The 11,996-nt window shown below is 40.0% G+C and overlaps 1 protein-coding gene across 2 annotated transcripts in view; it reads right to left on the bottom strand.

The window, feature by feature from the left end:
* Nucleotides 1–560: 560 nt before the first annotated feature.
* psip1a (PC4 and SFRS1 interacting protein 1a) overlaps nucleotides 561–11,996 on the bottom strand; it is an 11,477-nt gene continuing 41 nt past the window's right edge. The window contains exons 1-17 of one of the 2 annotated variants that reach the window (XM_084083014.1): nucleotides 11,975–11,996; nucleotides 11,035–11,124; nucleotides 10,698–10,777; nucleotides 10,266–10,404; nucleotides 9,406–9,498; nucleotides 8,907–9,002; nucleotides 7,300–7,359; nucleotides 6,653–6,713; nucleotides 6,127–6,208; nucleotides 5,798–5,990; nucleotides 4,664–4,746; nucleotides 4,491–4,546; nucleotides 4,162–4,232; nucleotides 3,837–3,938; nucleotides 3,353–3,554; nucleotides 1,971–2,070; nucleotides 561–1,823 (exon numbers count right to left, since the gene is read on the bottom strand). The exon at nucleotides 11,975–11,996 is cut by the window's right edge and continues 41 nt beyond it. In XM_084083014.1, the coding sequence (XP_083939140.1) occupies nucleotides 1,793–1,823; nucleotides 1,971–2,070; nucleotides 3,353–3,554; nucleotides 3,837–3,938; nucleotides 4,162–4,232; nucleotides 4,491–4,546; nucleotides 4,664–4,746; nucleotides 5,798–5,990; nucleotides 6,127–6,208; nucleotides 6,653–6,713; nucleotides 7,300–7,359; nucleotides 8,907–9,002; nucleotides 9,406–9,498; nucleotides 10,266–10,404; nucleotides 10,698–10,777; nucleotides 11,035–11,106 (1,521 nt within the window). In that variant the 5' untranslated portion in view covers nucleotides 11,107–11,124; nucleotides 11,975–11,996 and the 3' untranslated portion in view covers nucleotides 561–1,792. The remainder of the gene's footprint in view (nucleotides 1,824–1,970; nucleotides 2,071–3,352; nucleotides 3,555–3,836; nucleotides 3,939–4,161; nucleotides 4,233–4,490; nucleotides 4,547–4,663; nucleotides 4,747–5,797; nucleotides 5,991–6,126; nucleotides 6,209–6,652; nucleotides 6,714–7,299; nucleotides 7,360–8,906; nucleotides 9,003–9,405; nucleotides 9,499–10,265; nucleotides 10,405–10,697; nucleotides 10,778–11,034; nucleotides 11,125–11,974) is intronic. The other variant, XM_084083015.1, reaches the window with a different exon arrangement.

The raw sequence follows: 11,996 nt of genomic DNA on the forward strand, positions 1-11,996 counted from the left end.
CCGGTTGTAGGCTATACATGTCCCCCACGCCTGATTATGGATCCCACCAACGCTCCAGGATTTAGACCCGCCTTACGTGTCTGATTGGCTCCCTGGCAGGCATAGTTTTACTGGGGTTAGGGTTAAGGTTAGGTATAGGCATAGTAGCAAATACGAGAACTGTCAATCACAGCGGGGTTTGCCAGGACCTGGCGTGGGATTCATAATAACGCGTCCCCCACCAGGCCTGTGCCACAGTAAATTCCCGCAGAAACAGGTGGACAGGAAAACTATTCATTTGGGGGAAGAAAAACCCTATTCCACATGTTTAACAAAATATTTACGATATCTGATGGGAGGTCTCTGATGTCGGGGATGGGGAAGCACTGTTTTGTTTATAGAAAGCTGCATATGTGCAGTTTCAAATGTTCCATCCAATACAGCTTAAAAACTGACGGTGCACCACATCCCCCAGTAAATGTAGGTATTTCCTGTGAATTTGATGAGGACTCAGATTGTCAGGTTTCCAGGCTAATCATACTGGCAAATATACTATATCTTAGTCAACATGGAGACTGAGCTAAGAAGCATTGCTTTATTAGCAGATGAAACAGGTCTTCAGACAGGCACAAGAATACTTATTTTTTACACTACATAAAAAAGAAAAGAAAAAGCATTTTCTTGGCAAAATAACACTTTGGCAAACTAAGGAATTTAGGAGCCTTTCAGCCCACTTTACATGGACTCGACGTACATTGAGTAAAACAAGTCAAAAACATTTTTGAACGGAAATAAATGTGCGTAATAACAGTTCAAGCTGCAACTGTTCTATCAATAACTAGAACTCAAATCCAACTCAGCTGTTGTAGGAATGTCAATGTCAGTAATATAGAATTAGACACTTGAAAATTGGGTCCACTCCGCATTGTATCTTAAATTGACCGACTACTGACACTAAGCGCAGTTGATGTGTAATCATTGTGCAAAGCCAAAATAAAACTTCTTGCTGTTGAGTGCAATCTTGTAAATTTAAGCTTCTCTGAGAGAGAGAAAAAAAAGACTTATCAAGACATCAGTAACAAAGAAACATAATTCAAACACCTTGATTTTGAAAATGTTAACACTGCAGATTTCGTGTTTCCATTAATTGTGTGTCCTGTGTCCATGCTACAGATGTGTGGTAATGCACCCACATGAACAGTCTAATGACTATGAGACAAACACCACTCACTATTCTAGTCATGTAGAGAGCATAATTGAGCAAAGGATCATCCGCCTTTGACATGAACTGCTCAAACATGCTATCAATTTATAAACTCGCAACACATCGCATCCGCAACTTGTGAGCTTGTAAATAAACACGTAGCATCTGCGACAGGTTGTGAACTCATAAATCAGCCATTTTCGGTGAGTGACAATGTTGTACGACAGACCCTAATTAAGCATTAGTGTACTCATCTGAATGGATATGGAGGGGACAGCAGCATTGGTCAGGTGTGATGTCCTGAGTGGGATAACATTATACAAACAAAACATTTGTAAAAAATAAAAATAAAATAAAACTTAACAAGTTTTTGTCTTGACATGATGTGTTAGATTAATTTTGTAACCTTTTGACTGCAACCTATAAGTGCAACCAAACTTGGAGCTGAGAGGTCTAGAACTCAACTAGAACCCTAGTTAACCTGGTGTGTGCTGTGGGGTCGGTCATTGACAGGCCTCAGGTGACCCTCAAAAGACAGTTGGACACAAGATCCCAAGCCCACATTTGGATGAAGTCATCTGAGGAAATCCGCAGTTAAATGGATTCTCTTCAAGTGGACTCCTCCTGCGCTTTTGAAGCACTGCAGATTAAATAATAATATGCATTGACCAAAACGTATTTTAACATACAAGTAGAAGTTATTGGTAATGTTTATCATTTCAAGTCTGCGCATACATGTATGTACCACAGTAACATACAGTATGTGACTGATGGGTTTGATTCCTACCTGCTCCCATCTCCTGCAGATGCCTCCTCAGGTAGATTCTCTCTGTCAGTGTCCTGCTTCTTATCCTCTGGGTTGGAGTCACCGTTTGTCATCTTGTTATCTTTACAGCAAAAACATTGTCAAAATAAGATGTGTGGGACATGAATCCCACACAATACATTCTTTATAAACTACTCACCCCTTTTATTTGACTGATCTAAAATCTTATTTGGACCAAGAAGAAATATATACAGTGTTGCCGTAAGAAATTAATACCGTACATAAAATATCAATACGAGGCAGTGGGCCGAGAGAGAGGATATTTGTTCAACCAAACAACAGCAACCAATGGGCGTGAAGAGGGGTGAGAGTGAGACCACTGGCGAAACATTGTATATTTTGAAAAATGTTGTGAACATTGCCCAAAATAGGGGTGCCAGGGTTAAAGTGGTTAATGCAGTGCAAGTGGAAAATCTGCTCAGATGCAGAAATTACGGTTCTTTTTGTGCCGATGGAAAAGAAGGCATGGATATGTTGCAATTTGGTGAATCCTGGTGAATTATGACCATAAAACATTTGATTCTGTGAAAAAAAAAGAATATTTAATTATATGATATACTATATTTAATAAATACCTTTTTTTTACAGAATCAAACGTTTTATGGTCATGAATCACCAGGATCCTGGATGGCTTGATTCTAGGCTTAAAATAATTGATATAAATATTTTTGGAAATCTCTATGGGAAAAATTAATGGGGTCTGGAACGATGGAACCAGAAAATGGCTGCCACTGCTATGCCCTATAGACGGGTTTCATGTTTGTAAACATTGAGAGGATATGACCGCGCAGAGGAGGGGGTAAGCCAACTAAGCCTATAGAGGGCGCCATTACCCGCAGCAGCTCTGGTCAAATGTCCATTCATAAAATAAATGATCTTCACCGGGTTTAATGAAAGTAGATTAAATTATGCAGTTTGTAATACCTTGTTTACTCAATAAAAATGATTTGTTGGAAGTTGGATCTGTTTGTATATAATAGCAGCATTATGCCTATTATGCCTATAATAGCAGAATTATGGCTATCTAACTCCCGAATATAACAACAGAGTGAACGGCGCAACAATTCGTTTCCCCCAGGCATGCGCAGATTGCGCATTCTGCTCTGTGATGACGTCTTGGGTGCAGTATAGTTACTGGACATAACATGTTTTTTTTTTTCTCTCCAAAAACTAGATATATTTTCACATTTTTAGCAAACTAAACAAACAATGTGAGGGACCATTCAGAAGGCTGACAATTGGTCAATTATTTTCTATAATAGCCTATCTACACTGGCTATTTTTGAATAGCCTCGGTATAAAATACAAATAGGGCTTAACTGATAAGTATGTGTATTAGGTACCTGAGGATTGTTCTCTGGCCTGCTCAGCTCTCTTCAATGCACCTTTCTTGGCCTCCTCGTATTGGCGCTGTTCAGCCAGAGACTTGTTGAGCACCTGGCTGAGCACACAGTCCCCCTCCCCCACTAGAAACATACTCTTGAACTTGTTGTACAGCATGGTGGCCTTGTCCATGATGTCCTGACTAGCCTTGAACTTGCGGAGCTGAAAAACACATAAAACAAAAAAATATAATCTCTGAAGTATTTTCCCAATTTTATCAAATTATTTGCTGCTGTAAGACACGTTTATTTGTATAGCACATTTCAAAAAAATAATTCAATGTGCTTTACATAAAACATCAAGGACATTGAAAAATAAGTGTAAAATTACAGTGCAGAAGAATAAGAAAAGACATCTCAATAAAAGGCAGTGGCAAATGGCCATGTTTATCTTATGGGTGCTGAATCCATTTCTATACAAACCATCTGGAGGGGAGGCGTCTACCTTTTTGAGCGAGGCGATGAGCTCGTTGTGTTTATGCAGGTGCTGTGTGGTGACCTGCAGGGTGCACATCTCATCTAAGGCCTCCAGGCCCCTTTTTACATCCTAGAAGAGGAGAGAGAAATAAATAGAAAAGGCAAGGCCTCTGAAATTAGAATGTTTAAGGCTGTGATATTAAAATGACGATTGCAGCCACCACATTTATCAACACCCGGACAATTCTTACGCTGTGATTGGTGTGATACGACCGTTTCATAATCACGTTAACCTTGTTGTGAGATGATTCCTGATAAATAAGGACTACTGTGTCTCCAGTGATCAAACTTACTGGGTTGTCAAGCTTCAGTGATATTCTGATGTCATTGTGTAACTTCTGGAGTTTGGACTCTGTCGAAGTTTCTGTGGAAAATAAATGAAAAATATGTTTTGCCCCAAAAACGTAATACATTGCTACTACTGTATATGAACTAATATGTAATGCATAGAGGCGAGTTCAGGATTTTAAGAATGCCATTTGTGTTGATATTTTCAACATCGTTAAAAGGCTTATAGTTAAATAACATTATGTGGCCATTTGCTGGAAAACATGAGATTAATCTCCTGGAGCATCGTGTTGGCTTAACCAATTATGCCCAATGGTATCTCTTTCCAGCTCACCTTTCTTCTTGTCTCCTTTCCTCTCTTCAGTCTTCTTACCTTCATCCTTGTTTTGTCTGCAAAGAGACACTCAATTATAGGTGAGTGTATGTATGTATGTATGTATGTATGTATGTATGTATGTATGTATGTATGTATGTATGATGTATGAGAGAGTGTGTGAGAGTACATACTCCCTCAGATCCTCTGCTTTGCGTCGCCGTCCATCTTTCTCAGTTTCTATGGAGTTCTGCTGTCTCTTCCGGCCTTTGGTTTTCTGCTCATTACAAAACACGAGGGAAACGTATTAGTCATTACAAAAGATGACCTCTACTAACAATCTCTGTGCAGATTTTGTCTTGATGCAAAACACAGCATTCAAAGAGGTTGACATACTGTCAACTAGTCAATTGCAGTAACCTGTTTTACTAGATCCTCCACATAAGAGTATTTAAATGGAAATACTATGGCCATAGTGGAATGCTGTAGGCCTGTGCCAGAAAGTACCACCACTTACATACTGTACTGTATGAAGGAATGGCACCTTAGTTTATCAGCCATTTGACGACATGTCAAATGGCAGATAATCCAATATAATCTTGCAGTGTATTTTTTTGTTTTTCCTACCTAAACAATCAAAATGTATGTGTCTGGAAACATGTGGGATGTCATTACGCTGACATGGCTTCTACCTAGAATTGCCTCATTCAAATTGTGCTAAATCAATTACAGTCGTAATTGTATGTACATTTTGTACAGAAGCACACAGCCCCATGCCCACACTCACTCTGTCATAGGGGACACACCATAGGTGTGTGAGATGTATTCCTTTCCATCTACTACAGTACTATTGGACCCAAATGCAACAGTTCTACTCCACCTGTGGCTGTGATAATCTGCCTGATATACGTTTTTTTACTAGTTACTTTAGGGCAACATTTTCCAGAATAGACCTTTATATAAATGATATAAAACTAATCATATTCAACTGCCGAATCTGATTTGACCATGGAAATTCTGAGTTGGAGACAGCCCGAATACATTGCAAAAAAGTCTGCCTTCCATCACTTTGACCCTTAATACCAGGATATCTCTCACCGTAAAATAAAGTATAACCCATTTAGACCCGTTGCAACCTAGATGCACCTGTGTCACATTAGTTGTTCCTATGATACAGCAACATAGACATTTTTTATTATTTTGAAAAAAAAAGGCATTTTAGAATCGCTCTCAGGTCTAAATGGGATAAAGTATACCATCGTTGTTCCATACTCGCCATTTCAATAAATTAGAACTATCAACTGGAGCGGACTGTCACCCCCACTTGCCTCTTCATCATCAGAGCCAGAAGAGCTGTCATCTTTTCCCTGTCTCTTCCTCTTGCCTTCAGGTTCCTTCCCATCTGCCTCCTTCCCTTTGCTCTCCTCCTTCTTCCGACCATCCATCCTCTTCTCTTCATCTCCACTCTTGGACTTGTCATCCCCTGCCCTCTTCCTCTTCCTGTCTGACTCAGTGGAGTCCCTGAATGGAGATACTTTAGTGTTACGTCCAGGAAAAATATTCAGTTGCCAGTATCAGGAATTAACATATACATTTTTGCACTGCAATCATAATCAACAGGAATAATCTTATTTCAATTAAGATATTTTAATCTTACATTTCACTTCCAGAGCCTTGGCCATCCTGCATCTGAAGGAGACTTTTGGGCTTCCTGCCTCTACGTTTAGGAACCTCTCCACCTGGGGAGACGCATGCACAAGCGCGCGCACACACACACACACACACACACACACACACACACACACACACACACACACACACACACACACACACACACACACACACACACACACACACACACACACACACACACACACACACACACACACACACACACACACACACACACACACAGCATCTGGAGTGTTGGCAAAAACCAATATAGCTTCAATATGCTCCTACAGCCACTAAAATATTTACTGGTGGGGCACACATTATATTCCTAAACTGACATCATACATTCTTTAATTATCATTGCACTGTATATCTCAGCATACTGCTTAATATGTCACTCTGCTGCCAACATAGGATGTTTGAATATAATAACATAGTTATTTTCAGCATGTTACAAACATAACATCAAATGGACACGCTACAGCGTCACTGGAGACAGTATGGTCTACCTGATGGACTAGATGGACTGGCAGGAACATCCTCTTTATCAGAGTCCTGGTCAGCCTCACTCTGGGAAAGTAAAGAGGAGACATATATACCCATGTAATTTTGTTATAGCACATTCACTGAAAAGGTGATTCACAAATTATTATTTTAAATGTATTTTCTCTTTTATGTTAAAGCCTTAAGTGGCTTAATGATATCCAAATGAAATGTCTAAAGAAAAAAAATGTTTTTGGACTTTTTAATTTGAATGCAAGTTCTAGTTAGTATCCATTGTTTGCAATGATTTTCTCTTTTTCTCCCAATTTAGTCAATTTCCAATTCCCTCTTATATTGTAGTCCCTAGTCACTGTGCTGACCACTACTGGTTGGTTCGTAAGGGAGGGTGTAGGTGACAATGTATCTCTCCGACACTTTTCACCTGACAGTGAGAAGTCTCACTAAAGAGGACATAATGCATGTGGAGAAACACTATTCTTCTCAGCTCCCCACTGAACAAGCCAACCTGTATGAGCCGCTAGTGCAGTGACAGAGTTTTGACTCCTTGCGCGGCTTCCCTCCTGCAAATGCGGCCAATTGTATTCATTAGAACAAATTTGAAAAGTTTCCCACCTACCATTTGCCACTGTTAATCATAGAGAATAGGACCAACCTTTTTCTTCCTTCCTCTTTTGGGTTTGGGAATGTCTGTGGAGTCCTTCTGTGTGGAGTCCTGAAACAAGAAAAGTTTCATCAATTTCATTACAGGTCATGACCCTCCTTTTCACGGTTTGTGCAGTTCTCTTGGTCTGTAACAGCTTAAAAAAGGTTATGAACACAGCGAATCCAGAGTGATCAAATGTAGTACTCATTATCAATCCTGTTTTTCTCACATCTAATAACCCATGTTTTTAGATGGGTCTCATTTCTAAACAACACACATACACAACAGATCGCATAAATTGCTAAATTTAACATGCAAAAAAAATAGGTGCAGAAGGGAGTAAAGTCTATGCATTGTTCTAATTTCAAAGTGGCAGACTCTTTGCCTCCCTTGACTCAAATGTGGATCATGTTTTTGGGCTCTTGGCCCCATCTAGTGGAAGAACAAAAAGCACATTAACCACAATCTGTCATCTGTTTGATTGCAGGATGAGGGATAGGGTCAGGGTGGGGTTAGTCAAAGACATTATGATCATCCTCATTACAAGTAAGAGCTTGCGCTTAAACCATCATTCATGCTGTAAGTGGGCACAAAAACACAAATGTCAAAACACAACTTACAACTTACCATTCTCTAAAGTACACAGCCATGCAAAAATGTACATGAATAAAGCAAAAATGTACATGATTAAACATGAATTAAAATGCAGTTAACACAACTGTAATGCTATTAAAATGATAATAGAAGACAGCTGTATCACAGTGTGATCGAGATGGCAAGTTGACAGAGTCAAAGCAAAAACACACTTTGATTGCAGGGAGGTAAAATGCAAAGGACTGATTTGAGTTTCATTCCAAAATGTTTTGTACATGATTTGATAATAATTATACTGATCTTTCAAACAACAATGATTGATGGGTACCAAGCGTTACCAAGATGTGTGTGTGTGTGTGTGTGTGTGTGTGTGTGTGTGTGTGTGTGTGTGTGTGTGTATATATATATATATTTTTTTTAACTGGCTGATTAAGAAACTAATTTTGGAATGGAACCTTTTATATGCTATTCAGCTGTGCCAGACAGTTCCAATTTGCACATAAGAACCACAGTCACCTTTAAAAACAAGAGATCAATAACATTTTATTGAGCTTGCCTGATACCGTTTATTCAGGTGCCGTAATGGACAACATAATTCACATAAACATAATATAAAAAATATATATATCCTTTTACTTTGCAAACCAGTGATGGCCACCTGTTGAAACTTGACAAAGACAGTGGTATCAAGCACCAATATCTCCTTGAGGTCCTACTAAGGAACTAATCGATGAAAGGAAACATAAATACCACAAATGAAAAACCACTAAGTGCTGCATGCATCCCTGTTTGGTGGTGGAACGGGTGGTGGTGGGAGGGGGGGCATTTGGGAGAGCCTACAACTTCAGTGGTTCTCAACTCCAGAACTGGAAATCCATACGCCTGCAGCAAGTGTTTAGGTACCTAATTACATTTACCTGGTGTTCCAGGTCTAAATTAGCTCCATGATGCCATGGCTGGAATGAAAACCAGACTGGGGCTGAGAACCACTCATGTGATATCCCAACATGCATAGTACGTACATCCTGGCCCTGGGGGCCCTGCTCAGAGGCCTCCATAGACCTTCCCTCCACATCCTCCTCCTGCTCATTCTCCTGTTCAGTCTCACTTCCTTGAACCTGAATGGACCCAAGACATGGCACAGGATGCCAGGGGGTTGAGGGTGCAGGGGGATTAAATGAGTCTTGACAAAGATTTTAAAAGGTAGGGTCCTATCCCCCCTCTGGTTGTGCAGGCCTTGACATTTCTGTATTAACCAAACTTCACGCACGGACCAGGTAGGCAAGGGGCAATTATTCATTTGTTTGCAAAACGCTTCATGCGCGATACGCATATTCACTTTGAAACAGAGACACTATGGTGAACAGATCAGATACAGTCAGCAGAAGCAGATACAGTATGTGAGCAGACAATGTGGGTACGGAAAAGCAGGTTTCAATGTAGCAGAAGCAGAGATAATCGAAGCAGAAGTTAATTTTGTATGCGATCGACTTAGGAATCATTTTCATGGCAAGAACTTACTCTGGATTTCATAGTCTTTTCATCCACTTCCATTTCATCACCATCTGGGCCGCTGTCTGAATCCTTGTCGACCACAGGCCCTACACCGACCGGCTTCAACCCCCCAAAGTCAAGAGGAAAAATCAGTGGGCAACAAGACAATAAACCGCTACTCCCCTATGCCATAACATCCACTTATGACCATTAGGACAGACCGTTTTGTGTATCCATATATCTTAATTTTAATGCTGCACTAAAGAGTTTTCACACTTCATATAAGTTAGCTACTAAGCAGCCCCAAGTAGCAGCGAGATGTAACTCTTTTCATGCTAGTGCCAGTGTACATTCCCGACAGCTGAAGCGCATTGCGCTAATTTTAATCGAGGGCAATGGGCTAGGCTTATGGTACAGGTTTTCAATACCTTGATTTAAGGTTGACAATACAATTATATTTTCGCTAAGAAAACCTCCACTTAAATTTCCACTATGTAGGACTGGGATACTGTTACAGTATACGTGCAGTATTGTAAGTAATTGCATTTCCTGTAGTTAACAGAACATTCTCTGCAGATGACATAATCAACATCGATCAAATTAGGTGAGACCGATCTGTGCCTGAGGCCAAGATGTTAACATACTGTAAACATATAAGAGCATTCTACTTCTACATTCTTGGTACATAATATCCTCAATGTTAATTTAGCCCTTTAACCCCTGAGAGCATACAAATTGAGGATTTGAGTATACTTCTTGCAGTGCATGAGGATAAACCTGAGTTCATGCACATTACTCTAAGTAGTGTGTGGATGGAAAAGAGAACTTAGCGGTTACATAAATGCTCTAACATCAGTTAAGGTGAGCGAGAAGACAGAGCTCTCTACCTTGGGGGCGGTCAGCTCCACCTTGGGGTTGTTCTCTATCTCCCACAGGCCTTCATTGAAGCCCTTCCTCTTATTGGGCTTGGCATACTTGTCTTTGTTTGGCGAGTAAGGAAAGATGTCTTTTGGACCCAGGAATGCCCTGTAAGAATGGGAAGCATGCTGACTCAGTGCACAGTGAAATCTTCTGAGTTAATTTCACACTGCAAGTGTATAATCTGACCCAAATGGACCTGTAATGGATTTTACTTTATAGGAGGCAAGGTATATCGTGTTCAGTGTCATTTTTATCTTGATAAGGGTCTCTCTAGGGCAGACTGATGATCACTGAATGGTTTGACGAGCATGAAATTAAATATATGAAGAATGTCATAAAGTATATTAATTTACCCAGGTGTTTCATTTATTCTGGCAATTACAATAACCCCAACTTACGTTTCATGGGTGCCAAAGAAAAAGATGGGGAACTTGACATTGGATGATGGTTTCACAGCACCATCAGGTACCTCATCAATCTGGGGCGGGGGGGAGAGAGGGAGAGATGCAACATATTTCTTGCAGTCTTCTGCATCTGCTCCTCATTAGTAGAGGAAATCAATAAGCAGGCTCAACAAGAACAAAAAGTACTAGTGCGTACACATTGGACCATTCAAACTTGTGACTGCAGAACAAAAAAAAATCTATTTAACATTGTTGTTCCATGATCTGAAACTATAAGTTGCAGTACATTATAGTATGGGTTTAGACAGATACATCATGTTTTTACACTTACTCTGGCTGGCCAGTGTGGATAGCCCTTCATCTTGGCAAAGATCAAATCACCAGATTTGTAATCTCGAGCCATGTCGAACGTTTTGGCACACTGCAAAAGACCAGTAAAATAAGGATTCCACTTGAATTGTTGTTTTCAATGAAAATATCAGATTATTTCATTATCTATTCCAGTGGTTCTCAATCTTTTCAGGCCATGATGACCCCCAAAAATAATCAGATTTGAACTGGGGACCCCTCACCCTGACAGGCTGAGTTGGAATTGTACCAGTTGAGGTATTACATTGTTTGACTCGGTTCCACCGATAAATATTGTGAAAATAGCCGATCTACAAGCACACAGCACCTTGCAACGCCTCTCTTTCTTATATTATTTGACAATTTGGTCAATGTTTGACCAGCTAGTTTGTTGATTACTTTTGATGCAGTAATGGTATTTTTCTTTGCTTTCTTTCAGTATTCTTCTTTCTTAGGTACTGAAAAGGTCTTAAAAGTCCATAAATTGTCACATCACTGTCATCAGCTCAGATAAATAAAAGCATCTTGTGGGGGGTCCCGACCCACAGGTTGAGAACCGCTGATCTATTCAGTGGGTGTGTACGGTTGTCCCACCCCCCATCCACTCACTGCTACACATACACCTAGACAGTTCATTCAAACACGAAACACGTCATAGAGGTTACAATGTAACCTACAGTATATGACGCCTGGCGCTTTAATACCGAAACAATGTTGCATTGAAAAAGAACATTCTATAGTTTTATCAACACTTGTGAATGACAACAACAACAACATGCATGCTAACTGGCTAACGTTACGCTATGTAGAATACAACCACTGAAAGCTACAACTAAGAGTGCACGTATAGAGACGTAAACACAGACATATATATACATAGTTTCTACGAATAATGGTCGCACATCGTTCGTGTTTAATAATACCTGAAGAAAACAAACACAGCCG

Source organism: Gymnoscopelus microlampas (genome assembly GCF_963454915.1).
Source record: "Gymnoscopelus microlampas genome assembly, chromosome: 2".
Classification (NCBI taxonomy): domain Eukaryota; kingdom Metazoa; phylum Chordata; class Actinopteri; order Myctophiformes; family Myctophidae; genus Gymnoscopelus; species Gymnoscopelus microlampas.